This window comes from Vipera berus, assembly GCF_964194415.1.
Source record: "Vipera berus genome assembly, chromosome: 1".
NCBI classification, from domain to species: Eukaryota; Metazoa; Chordata; class Lepidosauria; order Squamata; family Viperidae; genus Vipera; species Vipera berus.
This window is the reverse complement of record NC_138202.1, coordinates 166,321,867-166,340,013: the sequence shown is the minus strand read 5'-3', so window position 1 is coordinate 166,340,013 and position 18,147 is coordinate 166,321,867. Positions and strand designations below refer to the sequence as shown.

Below are 18,147 nucleotides of genomic sequence, written 5' to 3'. Positions count from 1 at the left end.
GTGAAAGAAGCCATTTTTTTTTCTTTGAGATTTTGAAGGCTTAGCATTTATCTCATCATGAATCCACTGGGTGAAAACAAGAGCAACAACAAACTGGGTCCCAACAGGATCAATGGTGATTTTTTTTAACGTCTATTTCTATGAAATACTGTAATGATTAATCAAGAATACAAACAGCCTAGAAGCCTCCAGATCAGGGGTGTCAAACTCAATTTCATTGAGGGCTGCATCAGCATTGCGGTTGCCCTCAGAGGGCCGGGTGGGTGTGGCCTGGGTGAGCATGGCCTACTGGGTGGGCGTGGCTAGAGTGTGTATGGCCTACTGGGTGGGCATGGCCAGCTCTACATCATTCGCATAAAGGGTGCCTATGGGGGCCTGGGCAGGAGTGGGACAGATCTGAGGGTCTCTGGCAGAAGGAGGGTCTCTGGGCCAGAGCCAAGGCAGTGGGGGCCGTTCCCTCACTGTTTCCAGGATGGCTTCACGGGCCACATGAAACCACTTCGTGGGCCAGATCCGGCCCCCGGGCCTTGTGTTTGACATGTCTGCTCCAGATGAAAAATTGTGCATATCGGTCCCAAACATGTACTTGGGAAAGATGTGCCTGCTGGAAAAATACTTTCTTAGAAATTCTGGAAGAAGATGTGTTGTACCAACTATATTTGTGTGTTTCTGCTTGTGGGGAAGGGAAAAAAAAGCATTGTTGGTCTGCAATGTGCCTAGATATACTGTAGATCATTTGACATAAAGCACCACTGCTATGGCCCAACGGAGTCCATAAGAAGACATCCTTTACTGAAATTCCATGGAATATAATGGATACCACAACCATTTCCATTTCCAGAAAATATATCTGTCCCTGTATTAGCACTGGCTCAATGGCCTTGAAATGGAGATGAGCATCCCCCCCATAGTAATGACTAACAGAATAAAATCTTTTTTAACCCTATATCAGTAATATGATTTTGAAAGTCCTTGTTTTTGAAGCCTCAATCTGACAGCATTAATTAGGTAATATAACTGATTACTGTTTCTTCACAAAAGTATTATATTTCCTTACAGAATATCAGAACCTAAATTTGGAGATTAAGCAGTCAGTGCCAACCTTTGTGGCATCAAAGTCAGCTGTGGGCTCAAAATATTTTTGGATTTTTGAGTTGTTGACACTCTCTGAGCTTGATTATTTGCTTGCAGATGTATCATTACCCATCTAAATAATGTTGTCAGTGCAAGTAAATGTCAGGTTTGTTCCCTGTTTATAGCTTGCCCTGCCAGTGTTAGTGAAAGTGTGGTTTTCTGCTTGGTAGGTGTTTGATTAGAGTATTGTTTTCTGCCTGTTTGGTCGTCTGGTGTTAATTCCTGCTTACTGGGTGTTGGATGTGTCCTGGTCTTTTTGTTTCCTTCTTGAGTTTTTAATTGTCTCTCCTGAATCATGTGCAAATATGGTTTATTTCTATGTAACATATAAATTACCTAGTCATTACCTAATTAGATAATGAAACCTCTGCAAGCAAACAACCAAACCCAGAGAGCACTACGGACTCTGCAGTTCAACTCTGACCTACGTATATTCCACCTACATTTTGGGATTTTCATCTTGCTTTTATTCTTTTTTACCATGTTCTGTATAAACTATTGCTTAAGAACTGTAGAACAAGATCCTGTATAAACTACTGCTTGATAAGATGAGATGGGATGGGATGGGATGGGATGGGGTAGGGTGGGATGGGATGGATGGGATGGGATGCGATGCGATGGGATGCGATAAGGTGAGGTGAGGTGAGGTGAGATGAGATGAGATGAGATGAGATGAGATGAGATGAGATGAGATGAGATGAGATGAGATGAGATGAGATGAGATGAGATGAGATGAGATGAGATGGGATGGGATGGGATGGGATGGATGGGATGGGATGGGATGGGATGGGATGGGATGAGATGAGATGAGATGAGATGGGATGGGATGGGATGGGATGAGATGGGATGGGATGGCACAGGGTGGCAGCATGGCACTACAAACAGCTGGTTTCTTATTCATAACTTAGAATCCAGAGAGTGAAGAATTAAAGTATTGGACTAGGATATCAGAGATCTAGATTAAAATTCCTAGGAAATTCAATCTACTTTCTGGCATTGACCTGAGGGGAGGAAGGAATGGAGGAACACCTCCCGATACAAACTGAGTTCATTAGAAATAAATGTAAAGTCTTGCATTTCAATCATCATCATCATCATCATAACTGGAATAAGGGGACGTGTAAAATAAACAAAAGATCCACATTTAATTGCCCATTTGACTGCACATTTAAAATTGAACCACAAATAGATTCAATTTCAGCCTTCTCTGCCAAATTAAGAACATTCAAGCAATGATGCCTTCCAGACTACGGTCTATTTTTTTAAGCCTTCCATCAACATGACAGAGGATATCATAATTGTAGACAAATACGTTTGAGGCTTTGTCACAAAAGCATGTATATGCAATAATGATAATGGCTGTAATAATAGAGAAAGCTTCATGAAATTATCATGGGGTAAATCTGTATTAGACATCGTATCACACAACTGTAGAAATAGAGTTTGATATTTTATAAAGTCTAGCATTGTAATTTTTTTTTTGTTTTCTGCATTTCTTCTCACGTGCACATTTCTCAGAACAGAATGACAGAATTGGAAGGGACCTTGGAGGTCTTCCAGTCCAACCCCACCCTTGGCCAAGCAGGAGATCCTTTACCATTCCATTCAAGTGGGTATTCACTCTCTTTTTAAAAGCTTTCACTGAAGAAACAACCCACAACTTCTCCTTTGTAATTCATACTTTTTACTTCTTTAAAGAACCAGTTTGGCGTGATGTTTAAGGATCAGGCTAGAATTTGGGAGATTGTGAGTTCTAGTCATGTCTTCGGCATGAAGCCAGCTGGGTGACTTGGACCAATCACTTTCTCTTAGCCCTAGCAGAGAAGTATTGCTAACCACATCTGAAAAACCTTACCGAGAAAACTGCAAGGACTTGTGCAGGCAGTCTCTGAGAACCAGACATGATTGAATGGAAGGGGAAAAAAAACACCTCAATCCTTTGCATTTATTTTTACTTTTTTTGGAATCAGATTGATATTTCTGTTAAAAATTGTGAACTTGAAGTACCCAGTCATCAATCCAGCTCTCCTGTAGATTTTGGAAATGCAGATTCCATCAGGATACAGTGAAATGCAAAATGAAAGAATTTGTGGGCTACATCGGATCTGTATTAACAGAGCTAAAAATAACCAAACAATTTTATGCATATTTAATAATTTATTTATTTTATTTTATTAAATTTATATACCGCCCTATTCCCGTAGGACTCAGGGCGGTTTACAGGGAAAATTAAAAGCGTAACATACAAAAATTAAAATCAGTTAAAAAAATTAATTAATTCAAGTCCCCAAAATTTAAAACTAAAACCCAATTAAAATCAGTCTGGGCCAGACAGCTCGAAGAGCCAAGTTTTAAGGTCCCAGCGAAATGAACGAAGGTCGGGGGCAGTCCTGAGTTCCGTGGGAAGTTGGTTCCATAGGGCCGGCATGCCCACAGAGAACGCTCTCCCCTGGGAATAACCCGCCGGCATTCCTTAACCGGCGGTATCCTGAGAAGGCCCTCCCTGTGGGAGCGCACAGGACGATGGGAAGTTGATGCCGGCAGCAGGTGTTCCCTTAGATAATCCGGACCCAAGCCATTTTATAGATGGATGTTTTCATATTAAATGCCCAATGAATGGCAGTGTTAATGATCCCCCTCCCCCATTTCATTCAGTTTCTGGTCAGCACGTGCTATATATAATGTATGATAAAATATATCAGGCATTGTGCCAAATTTGTAGATATTGCATTCCAGAATTACTTTGATTAGGTAGTGAATATTGTTGCCTCGGCCACAGAACAAATATTAGTTAAAATTATACGGAAAGGCAATATAAAAGCTATTACTGTTTAATGTAAAGTTTTATTTCTAAGCAAGATTAACCATAAATGTATTTAGACTATTGAATAAACTAGAGAAAGGTAAGGCCATAAAAGCATTGTATGTTCTTAGCTATAAAAGTGTCACTTTTATCAAGACTGTTTCTACTACTTTTTTCTATCGATTTCTAGCTAACTATGGTTTTTTCATTACCATGATTTTTCAAAGCAAAATAATTCTCAGAAAACAAAAGCCAGGTATGAATTTGATATAATCCCAGATGGAGTAATGTTACCTGCCTCGTTGAGCACGAAGCCAGAAAAATACAAATAGCCTGATTTGCTAACTTGTGCAAAAGGTTTGGCGCACTCCACATTGATGGAGCCAGCCGTTCTCAAGTCTTGCTTGGAGAATACCCAATGTGGTTTTAATTTCAACCTATTTTCATCCATATAAAGTAAAAAAAAAGCTGTTCCCATGAAAAAGAGGCAATTTCCACCAACTATTTTTTTCTAGTTAATTGCCTGAAATAATGAGATGCTGTCTAGGAAAAGTGAATAATAGCAACATGGATCCAATTAACTGGTAAAAACTAAGATCCCCATAATAGGGAAAAAACTGTAACCAGAAACAGCTATTTATTTGCAGTCCTATCCTAAAGGGAGAGAAAGGATGAACTTCCTACTTGAGAGTAGTAGTAGTAGTAGTAGTAGTAGTAGTAGTAGTATTTCTATGTAAAAATGAAAGAAGAATAAAATTAAGCTATATAAAATAACTCTAACAATTAAAACCTTGTAAAAAGGCACATTTTTTGCTATTTTGCATAGACAGTGTGCTGAGATAGAAGGGGCTTTATGCTGAAGGGAGGAGCAAATTCCATGCTCTATCCTGAGGACCAAACAGATGAATGATGGTTCTTATATAACAAATAACCAAGATTCGTGTATCAAGGCCCTCTCTTAAGCAGTTAAGTAACTGAGAAAGTTCATAATAAGGCATTCTTCTGACTCTGTGTAGAGTTTCAAAGCTCAGCACCAACATCGTAAACTGGGTCTGGGATGCAATGGGTAGTAAGTATATCATGGAATCCATTGTAAATAAATAAACCCTAGTGGGTTTTTTTTGGTCACTCCTCATACGTGAAAATGATGCCAAATCTCCTAGTAGTAAAAGAAGAGTAAACCCTTTGTGCTGGATTCTCAATTGCACCACTAAATTTAAATTTCCTAATATTTAAAATAAGATTAGCAGTGTCCCCAGTCAAAATTCACAGTCCTCTCAACCAAAAGAGAATAAAAAGGAATACATCTGTATATTCCTTGTAACAACTTTATTTTGTCAAATATTTACACGGTACGCTAACAAGCAAAACAAAGTAAAATAATTTATCCTCCTTAAATATCCTGTTCGCTTGTCTCCAATGAGATGCTCCATTCCCCATACTTCTGTATGAATCATAATCACAGACCACTTAAAGGCTGCGAGGCTAATTTATGTGCTAAGAGATTACTGTTTACTTTAGCTAACAGGCCGAATGACAGAAAAAATCCTTTGGCCTCATGAAATGTTTCAGAGAGAAAAAAATGAGAAGGGAAAAAAAATCAGGAAGCCTTCACTGGAGGTAGAAATCCATCAGACAAATTAAATAGGACTGGGTGAAAGTGCTCCCTATAAAATGCATTCTTCCTCTCTGTTCTCAATCAGCAGAGAGGCAGCTTGGGGAAGATCTGTTTATATTAAATGTTCCCCTTTTAAAATCAATTAATCAATCAATGGATATTACTTATCATCCGATAGTAATAGCATTTAGCATTTAGATTTATATACCGCTGCATAGTGCTTTACAACCCTTTCTAAGTGGTTTACAGAATCAGTGTATTGTGTCCAATAATCTGCATCCTCATTTTACCAACCTTGGAAGGATGGAAGGCTGAATCAACCTCACGTTAGTCAACATCAAGCTGCTGGCAGGCAGCAGGGTTAAACTGCAATGATGCATTCTAACCACTGCACCACCACTGCTCACTGATGGCAGCATTTCTCTTTTTTTCTTTCCTTTTCTTCTGAATCTGGTCATGAAAATGGTCCTATTGCTTCTCAATGTTCCCTCCCCCAATGCATTGCTGAAGGATGGCACAGGGTAGCATGGCACACGGCAGTTCCAAAGGCTTGGCTAAGAGAGGATATGGGGATCACCTTTGGCAATGGTCCTCTTCTCAGTAGGCATCCCCAAATGGGCTTGCCACCATTCTCAAGGTTTTGTAGAATGCAAAATGGCAGCTGTCAGTGAGGCTGCAGCTGAACAGTAAGTACATGTGGGAACTTTCCTGACTTCTTGACCTTTGACTTCTCCAATTTTTGTTTGAAAAGGTCACTGTTGTAAACTTTAATTTCAGTCAGTGAATGATGCAGAATGTGTCAAACCTTATTCTCAGGCGCTCTTTTTGTCTTTTCATTTATGCTGAAATAGGCTCCGTGGAATTCAGTGGAGATTACTTCCCAATATATGAGTTTAAACTCTAGATTAAAAACATTTCGAACACCTATTTGTGTAGGTTTGTGTGTGCGTGTGCATGTAAGCAAACATATGTAGTAGCTCTTCTAAAAGGAACTATCTTTTTTGTGTTTTTTTAAGTGTAAACTATTCACTTCATTTTTATATAATTTTATTAAAATGTTTTAAAAGGTAGATAAAAACTAATACTAGATAATATAAAGTAAGAAGAAGAAACAGAAAGAAATCAGAAAGAAATCTAAAAGTGCAAGTAAGGGGGGAATAGAAGAAAATAGAAATGAAAGAATAAATGATACAAGGTAGCTTCCGATCCTCTTTACAAGAATTACGATTATAAATTTACATCTTACTCTAAGATTACATCTCAATTCTCTTCCTTCTATAATCTATCTAATCTGTCTAATCCTCAAAACCATAAAAAAATTCTGCTTTATGCAAAATTCCATAAGGAGTTTCCAGTCAGCCATAAACATAGATATTGTCTTTTCTCAGAGCAAAGAAATAATTTTGGCCATTTTGAGGAAGTTCTACCCCCTTTACTAACCAGTCTTCCATTGTGAATAAGGTCAAACCTCTTCATCTTTAAAATACTCTGACTCAGTGTATGCATTTGAATCCAAAATTTTCTAGCTTTTTCACAAGTCCGCCAAAAATGATAAAATGTCCCTTTTTGTTGTTCAGATTTCCGACATAAATTTGAAGTGCCTTTATACATTTTAGGCAATGTATTTGGTGACATACACCAATAGCACATCATTTTATAACAATTCTCTTTAAGATTATAGCAATGTAAATTTCAGTCCTTTCAACTACATATTTTCCCCACTATACCAAACTGCCGGCCCGCAGCATGCCGAAACTGCACCTACCCCATTGCCAGCAATGGAAAAAAAGTTGTGATTTGTCACGACACATCACGTGACATTGTGAGTTTGACACCCCTGCACTGAATGTTATAACCAACAATTTTAGTTCATTTTATCTTATTTTTTTACTTGTTCTATTACTTCAAGTTTCAATAAAAATTATATATTTTAGCAATTAATGTTTATAATTTGTACAAATTTCTACTTCAAACTCAGTCTTATAATGTTCAGAACTATATGTTCTTCATCTACTAAACCTTTATAATAATTGTAAAATAAGAGAACTACCACCAGCTACAGTGGTAGTTGGTAGTCAATTGCTTTGAAACTCATCAATTTTAGTACTCAACACGTTTTGATGCAAAAATTTTGTCCTGGTGCTAATCATTTGTTTGGTACTCAATGCACAAGCTAGAATTTGTCAGTGTCGGCTGCCTTGTGGCACACTACATTATTCCTTATGAGGAAAAATTGTTTTGTTCTCATATTTTTGGTACTCATCATGCCTCCTGGAACCAATTAAGGATAAGTACTGAGCTACCACTATATATCTCTTTGCCATCAATTCTTCTTTTGATTTTATTTTACATTCCCCTTGACAAATGTCTAGGGGATCTCGCAATAAGTCAATAATTTGTGTTTATTATTTTGCATCTAAAAATGCTTCTTGTAATGATATCTGGGTTTCTAACTATTTCCTATTCAATATGAATATGAATCTATGCCATGTTCTCAGTATGGCACATCTAGCATAATTATTTTTAAAATCTACATTAACCTTCACTTTATCATACCACAATACCACCCAAATTTTATACTGTATCCTTCTAACTTCAAGACCCTTTTATTTCTCAGCAGCACCCACTCTTTCATCCCAACTAAAGCTCCAAAATACAATTTCAAAACAGGCATACCAAATTCTTGTCCTTCCTTTGTTTCTTGTAACACCTTACGTTTGACTTGTGTTTTTCTCTCTCGCCAAATAAATATAACCTTCCGCCATTGTTTAAATGGTACATCAGTTTCAAATGGTACATCAGTTGTCCATCAATTCTGTTTGATGTACTATTTTATTTTTTTGTTAACATTTTCCTCTTCTGTTTACTGATCATAAAATCTGTTAATCCATCAAACTCTCAGTTTTTCCATTAATTATTTCAATCCCCTTTAAATGATCTTTCATATTCAATAAAAAGTCATCTACAAAGGCCCGTAACTTATCAGTTTTTTTAAAAAAAACTTTATTACCACAATCCTGTCAGGAGACAGTGGGCATCCATATCTTATTCCTTTTCGTATCTCACAAGGCTTTATTAGATCTCCAGTAACAATTATATGTGCTTCCTGTGAAGCATAAATCAATCTTACCTATTTTATCGTTCTCTTCAAAGATCATATCTTCCAAAACATTGAACAAGAAAGCCCAGTTCAAATTGTCAAAGGCCTTCTCTGCATCTAAGAAAATCAATGCAGCTTGTTTTTCATTATGTTGCTCCAAATATTTCAAAAGGTCCAACACATTTCAAACATTGTCCTTTAACTGTCCTTTAGGTAAAAACCCACAATGATCCTCATGAATAAATTCTTGCAAAATTATTTTCAGTCTATCAGCTAGAATCATTGTAAACAACTTGTAGTCTTTATTCAATAATGAAATCAGCCTATAGTTTCTGGTTAAAGTTAAGTTTTCTCCCTCTTTAGTTATTAGTGCTATGTTGACCTCTTTCCAACTCTCTTGCATCTTTCCTCCCTGTAGAACAGAGTCCATTGTGTTTTGTAAAGGTTGTGAAAGTTCATCCTCAAACATTTTATAATAAGAACATGATAATCCAGGAGCCTTTCCTGGTTTAATCTTCTATATATTTTCAGAGAATTCCCTTATTGTTATAGGTCTGTTCATAATCTGTTTCTGTCCCTCTATAATCCTCAATAAATTTTGTTTATTTAATTATATTTGTCTATGCAAAGTTTAAGTTCATAGGCAATTCATTCATAGTTGGCAAGTGCAATTAGGTCTCCAAACAACTGAATAAATTGAGCCTTACGTTTATCTTTCCAACGTTGCAATATCAATCTTTTAGCCATAGTAAGGCTAGGGAGGACATTTCTGCCCTCTGATTGTCAAATTCCACGTAGTTAACATAGGTAGTCCTCGACTTACATCCACAATTAAGCCCATAATTTCTGTCGTTGTGAGACATTTGTTAAGTGAGATTTGCCCCATTTTACCACTTTTCTTGCTATAATTGTTAAGTGAATCAGTGTAGTTGTTAAGTAACATGGTTGTTAAGTGAATATGACTTCCCCATTGACTTTGCTTGTCAGAAGGTCGCAAAAGGTAATCACACGATCACACGATCCCAGGACACTGCAACCATCATAAATATGAGCCAGTTGCCAAGCATTTGAATTTGGATCACATGACCATGGGGATGCCGCAAGGATTGTAAGTGTGAAAAAACATCATATGTCACTTTTTTCAATGCTGTTATAAGTTTGAACAGCCACTAAACAAACTGTTGTGAGTCAAGGACTACCTGTATATAATTTCTTAAAAAATATGTTCTGAAAATTTTAGCTTTTGTTGCACATATTGATATAATCTCCTACTTCCTCCCAAAGCATGGTAAATATAAGACACTGCAGAATCATGTTTTAAAGCATTATACTTGCATCTTCAAGAAACAGCTGTTTTTGATAATTTAATTCTTATTTTATTTTATTTTAATTCCATTTATATCCCGCCCTTCTCCGAAGACTCAGGGCGGCTTACAAACTTAGCAGTAGTTTTTTCTATACAAACATAATGGAGTTCAATAAACTCAAAATATTATTATTTTTTACTGTATAAGTCTTAATTTGAAATCCATTGAGACTCATAAAAGTTAAGGCACCCTCTCACTACACAGGCTGTGAGTTTGACTGAAATCTCTCAATTCCAAGTCACTGAACTCAAAAGCCCAGCACAAAAATCTCAATTCCTGCAATCTACCCACAAAGAGTAGCTGTCTGGAATTCAAATGGGTGATCTCACAATCTTTCCTTTATCCAGAAAGACTGTTCCAGATAAAGGAAGGATTCACTGCTGGGTCTTCGATCTCTCCCATAATTCCATCCCCACTCCTTCAGGGATAACTGACCTGTTATAATTCCTCATCAGAAAACCTTCTATACATTTCAGTTCAGAGATAAATGTTACAGTGGCCATTCCCAAACTAAACTTCCTTTACGTTTGTGGACTTTACTTTCTCAAAGATGCCCAAGCTGATGAAACAAATACAAAGTTAGTTCAAAAGGACTTTTTCCTCTAGTAAACATACAGAAAACCATATGGCAATAAATCCTCTACAACAAGTGTATAAACCATCAGACCATTTTTCTACAGCGTGATAAGTACAGCCCACTAAACTAATTATGCCTTACTGCTTAATGGAATATAAGCTAGCACCAGTGGTGAGATTCAACCAGTTCGCACCATTTCAACAGAACTGCTAGCTAATTTTTTGTTGCCCAGGCCCAGAATGGACTTCCAGAAGTGGCATTCACACAGAGAATCCCACCACTGGCTAGCACCTGCATACATAAAAAATGTGGTGGAGGTGTCTTTCTGTTTTCCTCCAGTGTGCATCCCTAAAGTTTTCTTCCAGTCCTTCTTGTGGAACCCTTCTACAATTGTGGGGAGGGGATGGGGGAAATCTGGTCATCATAATCCATTTTTTTACCAAGAAAATTCCTTTGTGAAAGAAGGAAGTAAGAGGAAAACATCTATTTCCAGGTTTCTTCTCTTTTCTGCAGGTTGCAGAATGGGCAATTTGCTTGATGGATTAAATATATTGTAAGAATAGGATTTCAGAAGAAGAAGGTACAAGTTGTTTGCTATGCAAATTAATGTTAAAGAGCTAGTGGAGAACTGAATGGAAGGAGAAAAAAGTATCAAGAAATTCCTTTTATTAACAGGAGAATTTTAATGACCCTGATATGAATATTTTTATTACCAAAGTATCAAATAGTTGTCTCTAAACTTCATCCAACTATTAACCCCCCCAAAATAATAATAATAAAAAATGGACAGAAAAAAATGCACTCCTAATGTAAAACACATCTTTACTATTTGTGTCTTATTAGCAGTAAATATATATGCATTGCTCACCTGCTTATGTGCATGGTCGTAGGAGTTGATGTGATTGTCAAATTCTTGATGCTTGTAATACTGTTTGTCACAAAGTTCACAATAAAAGTTAGCTTTAAGGTCTTCCAGAGCCTTGGCTATCGTATTCTCCTTTTCAGCATAATCCTATGGAGAAACAATGGCGAGAACAAATGTTATTTTGATACTGCAAAGTAGAGACTCTACTTTGTGCTTTATAAATTAATGCACATACTTGCACATACTCATTTTATCAGCAGTGAGAAAGATCTTTTTGCCCTCTTCAATTTGCACTCCAATTGACAGATAACTTTAGACTTTTTAGGAGACACAAGCCTTAAAAATATTTTTTAAACTTATGAAAATGTAAATAAATAAAATGAATATTTATTTTGCCTAAGGCTACATTAATGTTAATTTCCAGGAGATAAACACACAGAGACACATAGACATACATTCACAGTCAAAGCTTCCACTGAATAAATATGTCTTAGCAGAACACATAAGGAGATTAAAATATTCATTTAATTTTGTTGCTAACAACAATGTTTTACTGCCGAATATGAGAAAAGAAATACAGCAATCGAGGCTAGGATTGAATAATTATTCATTTCGAGATTCAAAAATCTACCTGTCATAGGCTCAATGACTTTGCTGCAGTTGACAGGAATAAGAGACAAATACTCAACTGTTGGACCTTCAATATCAAGGGAAGGATTGGAAACATGCTTGTTCTTTATCTCATGCCATATCATATTTGATAGTTCCTACTGTAGGTGGTATTAAATCAAGCTCACCTCCCAGCAACTACAAGGAAAATCATTTCAGCTTGGCTTGTCTCCAGCAATCATCCATAGCTCTGTGAATTCTCTGATCACAACAAAACTTTCCCTTTTTTCCCTACCTCCACAACCTTACCAAGCCTTCTCATTTTTTTCCAATCTATCACCTGGTCATACAGGTCTTAAATATGTGACATTTGTTTGCTGATCAACTGCTTCAAGGAAGTATTTAGTCTTTGTTTGTTTTGGGACTGGTTAATTGGTTTATCTTATATTCCATGGCACACTTAGTAACATCCTCCAGTTACATAATTTGAAGGCACCTGCCTTCTTTTTCTTGCTCTTTCTCAAATGTCTAGCTTTTAAAGCTGAACATTAACATTAGAAAAAACATTGTTTTGACAATTTTGATGTTTGTTATCATAGACATATCCTTAGTATAATCCTTTTCATGAGAATACTTTTCCCCCCCTCCAGCGCACTAATCATCTGAACCCTAGAAAACAACTTCACTTCTTTACAGCCAACTGTAAGGTCAATACGCATGTTAATTAACATTATTTTTGTCCTTTAAAATATTTAACAGATAATCCACATTTTCATTTTTCACTTTCATTATAAATCCTCTCAGTCCTCTTAATCTATTGGCTAATGAAATAACATCTACAAACTTAGATGTCAATATTCCTATTTTGATTCTACAAATCATCACTTGAAATTCTGCTATTTTTTATTATTCATCTGTTGCACCAGCTAAAGGGATATGAGACCAATATGTGTCTTTGGCGATTCACTTCTACATGCTAAATCACTTTGTTTATTCTGACACAGTTCATACAGTAGCTTTGTTCATTATAATGGTTTCTCAGAAGTATAAACAGGTTTTTTTTTGGCTTAATGCAGACATGTCAAACACAAGGCCCGGGGGCCGGATCCGACCCGTGAAGTGGTTTCATGTGGCCCGCGAAGCCATCCTAGAAACAGTGAGGGAACGGCCCCCACTGCCTTGGCCCTGGCCCAGAGACCCTCCTTCTGCCAGAGACCCTCAGATTTGTCCCACTCCTGCCCAGGCCCCCATAGGCACCCTTGATGCGAACGATGTAGAGCTGGCCACGCCCACCCAGTAGGCCATACACAATCTAGCCACGCCCACCCAGTAGGCCAGGCCTACCCTGGCCATACCCACCCAGCCCCCTGAGGGCAACTGCAATGCTGATGTGGCCCTCAATGAAATTGAGTTTGACACCCCTGACTTAATGTATTAGGCACAACCTATACAGTACAATCAATGGCCTTTTATAGTTAAAAAAATAAATTGGTAAATTCTGTTCTTAAACTCCCCATCATCTGTTAGCTATTTGATCCCATAACCCTCTGCTTTTTTGTTAATTTGAATGTTCATTTTTCATTTCTTTTTCCATGCATGGACCTATTCTTTCTTATAAGGACTTCAGCAAGATTGGCTTACTTGAGGGATTAGGGCACTGATTTGGCAATTTGCTCATTCTGTTCTATATTTTACCTTTTCATTTGCCATTTGTCATTTGTCATATAAAAGCTACTGTGAAATGTACAACTGCTGATTGAACAACAATATATACGTGGGTGGGTGGATGTGGAGAGAAAGAAAGAGAGTCTCTATTGAACAAAAGAGAAGGAAATGATTCTAATGTTCCATAAACTACATGGTTACTCAAAATAATTCCCCTGAATCCTATAATAATAAAATCAGGTAAAATAAGAGGCAATGCTGCTTTCTTCTTCCTTATCTGTGTAAAATAAATGTCAAAGAGTAATTTTTAGAAAGTGTGCACATTTTTATCATTGTCATAAAAAACAATAGGAGTAACACATGTAGCCCACCTATATTATTAATTGTAAACAAGAAAATGTACCATGATTCAACACACACACACACACACACACACACACACACACACACACACACACACACACATATATATATATATATATATATATATATATATATATATATATATATATATATATATATATATATATATATATATATATATCAGTGTATACTATTTTCATTAATGACATTCTTAAAATCTCAATAGCATTACTAGGAATTATCATGAAATACATGACAACTTTTGCATTTGTCTAATGAGTGTAGCTTTTAAGAGAAAGCACAAAAGAAAATGTAAGAGCACTCAAAAAAGAACCAATAAACTGTGCATTATTCATAGCAAAGAATAAAAGTAGTAAAGATATCTAGCAGGCAGGCATGCCACTCAGGCCAATCTCCATTAAGCCTTAAGGTTAGCATTAGCCATTCAGAATTGTTTCAAAATCCAGATTTATTCCTATGTTTGATGCCACCAACAGCAGCAGATTCTGCCTCTGACAGTCTATGCCTTTTTTTTCCACACCCCTTTTTTCACTCATACGTTCGTGGATGTATCCACTCTTCCAGGTTTACCAGCTGTGCTGGAATTTTATAAAGAAAAAAAAAATAGTTGTAGTTTCATAGGTCTACTAGAGCGGAGTTGCAAAATTCCAGATCACAATTCTATGCCAGTAGGCTTCTTTTTATATATATTGAAAGGTCATCTGGATCTTTGCAACCCAGATCTGGCAGTCTTAAAATTACAAGCTAATCCCAACTCTAGAATCCTTGAAAGAACCTTGTTAGAAACTCTTCCACAGGTCATGTGATCTGCCTTATGACCACAATGCTTAGCAATGGAAATCCCAGTCCCAATTACTATAGTTAACAGAGGGCTAAATGTATGCCTATATACAGTAGTATGTGGGAGAACAGCTCTGGATGTACTGCAGGCTTCCATAGCCTTACTTATCTCCATTTGCTGTTAGAAAACAGTAGGTAAATGTAAGGTTCAAGCATAGTTCAAAACCAGCAATTTTCTATAGCTATTTTTTATTATGTTTCTATTTAGGACACAAATGCCAATGTTCTAATAATTCAGTGACATTATGTGAAGACCCAGCTCTCTAGAGAGGGCTGTGACACTGGGAAAAATGGAAGGAAGGAGAAGAAAAGATTTGACCAGTAGCAAGTTAGATGGGGTCAATTACAGGAGCTATGGATGCACTGTTGGAAAATATGATGGACCAATCTGCAGACAGATCTTCAAAGAGGCAATCTATTTGGTTGCTGAGAGTTGACACTGACCTGATGGTGCATAATCAATCTTTTTTATAACTATTATGTTTCAAAAGCATGTTTAGTTTGAGTTGCATCTCACTGAAATTCTGCTACTGTTCAGGAGCAAAATTTTCCTTTCATACTGAATAACGTAATGAAATAGTGAAATTAATTTGTCATAATGCATTGGACTGTTCATTAAGTTTCATCCTGTCAACATTCCTGCATATGTGCATCAAGGTCCTAAGTAAGTGTGTGTTTTAAATAACCTGTAAAGTGTATCAAATCTTACAACACCAATAGAAACAAAATAATCCAGAAATAAACATAAAATACTATTTGTGCCTCTTCCAAATCAACCACATATGAGCTTGTAGATTAGAAGGTCGGCAGTTTGGCAGGTCGAATCCCGAGTGCCGCATAACAGAGTGAGCACCTGTTACTCGTCCCAGCTTCTGCCAACCTAGCAGTTCGAAAGCACGTAAAAATGCAAGTAGAAAAATAGGGACCACTACGGTGGGAAGGTAACAGTGTTCCATGTGCCTTTGGCATCTAGTCATGCCGGCCACATGACCACGGAGACATCCTCGGACAAGCTGTGGCTCTTTGAAATAGAGATGAGCACCGGCCCCTAGAGTCGGAAATGACTAGCACGCATGTGCGGGGAACCTTTACCTTTTACCTTTACCTAAAAAATAATGGATGTTTGATTGTTGAAGTAAAGACTTGTACAAAATTCTACAAAATTCTTATGGGCACTCCCTGAGAATGGCTGCTAATTTTATTATTATTATAATTATTGAGAAATAAGAACCCTGAAACCAGCCAACTCTAGCTTTAACAATGCCAGTTCAATTTTATATATATAAATTCTTCCTAAAGTTTCCATTCTGTTGGGCCAAGGAAGAATGATTGCCATGTGCTGGTTATCAAACATATAAGGTGTACTATACAGTGCATGATCTTTAGCCCTCAGAAAGACTTTAATGAGACTTTTAGAATATTTCCAAAAAATAATTTGACATATAATTCATTTCATCCATTATCCTCAATGGGACAGCAACACTTTCTCAATAATCTTATTTGTAAGTGGCAGTTTGGAGATTTGGTTGATGGTTAGCTAAGATATACAGAATGGCCTTTTCAAGTAAAGGACACATTAATGGCCTGTGACATTGCTTCCTCACTTTCAAACACACTGCCTGCCTCCTAGAACCAAGCTGTCTTGCCCTCTTTGGTCACCTATATTTTCCAAGAAAGACAAAAATCTAATTTATGGGTAGTTCCAATCATTAGAAGCTAAACAGTTGGGCGCATTCAGTATGGGATGCCTGGGATCAGCCCATTCTCCTAACTTTGTTTAACATATACATAAATCAGCTGGGAAGTAATTCCTCAGGGTTAGTTTTTATATTGTTATAGCAATGCCAGTTCTATCATCTGGTGTTTTTTATGCTTATTAGCATGTTTGTTCAAATTAATGCAGAATTCCTTATTTTAGCCTGTTAAGATTGGTAATAGATTGGTAATATCGGAAGCAAGATAAGCAGTTGTTTGCTATTCTGCAGAATATTTTAATCTAATTCAACCATATTTTGTTTTAATCTGTTAAAGCTTATTTAAAGTGTTTGTTATTAAACAACCAGACCATTATTAAAGCTTTGGCTTTATCAGATTGTTTAAATGAATAATCTATTTCATTCGCTGCTATCTTTGAAATTTGGTTAAGCCCAGTGGTGGGATTCACCGGTTTGCAACACTTCGGCAGAACCGGTAGCTAATTTTTTGTTGCCCAGGCCCAGAATGGACTTCTGAAAGTGGCATCCACACAGAGAACCGTCTGTTCACATATCTGAATCCCACCACTGGTTAAGCCTAGAATATGCTGTGCCTGTTGTTGTGTCCATTTAATATAGGCTCTTAAACTTTTAGAGCAGGAATGGCAATTTAGTTTTGCTACTTAACCAAGTTTGTAAATGAAGTTACCAGTATTTCTTTTAAATTCTTAGTTGCTGAGTTGACATTTTCATTGCAGTGTTTAACTCCAGTAATGCATGGACTACTTGTCTTCAATCGTCATTTCATCAAGAGATTTTCCTCTTGACTCTTTGTACTGTTTGTATCAGTATTGTTGCTTGAGGATTTTAATACCCCTTATACTTTTTCATCATCTCTTACATTTGTATGCTGCCTGGCTTTCAACAACTTTAGGCAACTCTCAATTATCAAAGAAATTACAAAAAAAAAACCATAAACCATAAAGATAAAAGATGGCAAATACACTCTCCCTTGTTAAGAGCTTGGAGGAAGAGCTAGGTGTTCACAGCTCTGCTACAACAGCAAATTGGGGGCCATCCAGATCTGAGGAGGAATTTATTCCAGAGGGCAGGTGCAGCTAGAGAGAAGGAACACTACCAGAGTCCCAATAGATAACATTATTTAATCAAAGGAACCCTCTACATACCAAACCTATAGGATTGATTCAACAGGGTAGATGCTATGAGGGACAGGTGCTCCCTCAGGTAACCAGGCCTTATGCCAAGGCATATTCATCATTGCCCTAGTCATTGCATTCTGCCCAACTGAAGTTTATGAGTGGCCTTCAAGGGCAACCCCATGTAGAGCATCGGGGGGGGGGGGAATCAAGCTTCAGGGTGAGTAGGACATGACTGACTGACTGACTGAAAGGGCCCCCAAGAAGAAGGTCTTTCCTGATCTAGGAAAGGCTGTTACTGCTGCAACAGGTCATTAGTTGTGCAAAGGCCTTG

The 18,147-nt window shown here is 37.1% G+C and overlaps 1 protein-coding gene across 1 annotated transcript in view; it reads right to left on the bottom strand.

The window, feature by feature from the left end:
- ZNF804A (zinc finger protein 804A) overlaps positions 1-18,147 on the bottom strand; it is a gene marked incomplete at both ends in the record, with an annotated part of 244,987 nt that overhangs the window by 54,699 nt on the left and 172,141 nt on the right. The window contains one exon of the mRNA XM_081326712.1: positions 11,468-11,611. Within this exon, the coding sequence (XP_081182838.1) occupies positions 11,468-11,611 (144 nt within the window). The remainder of the gene's footprint in view (positions 1-11,467; positions 11,612-18,147) is intronic.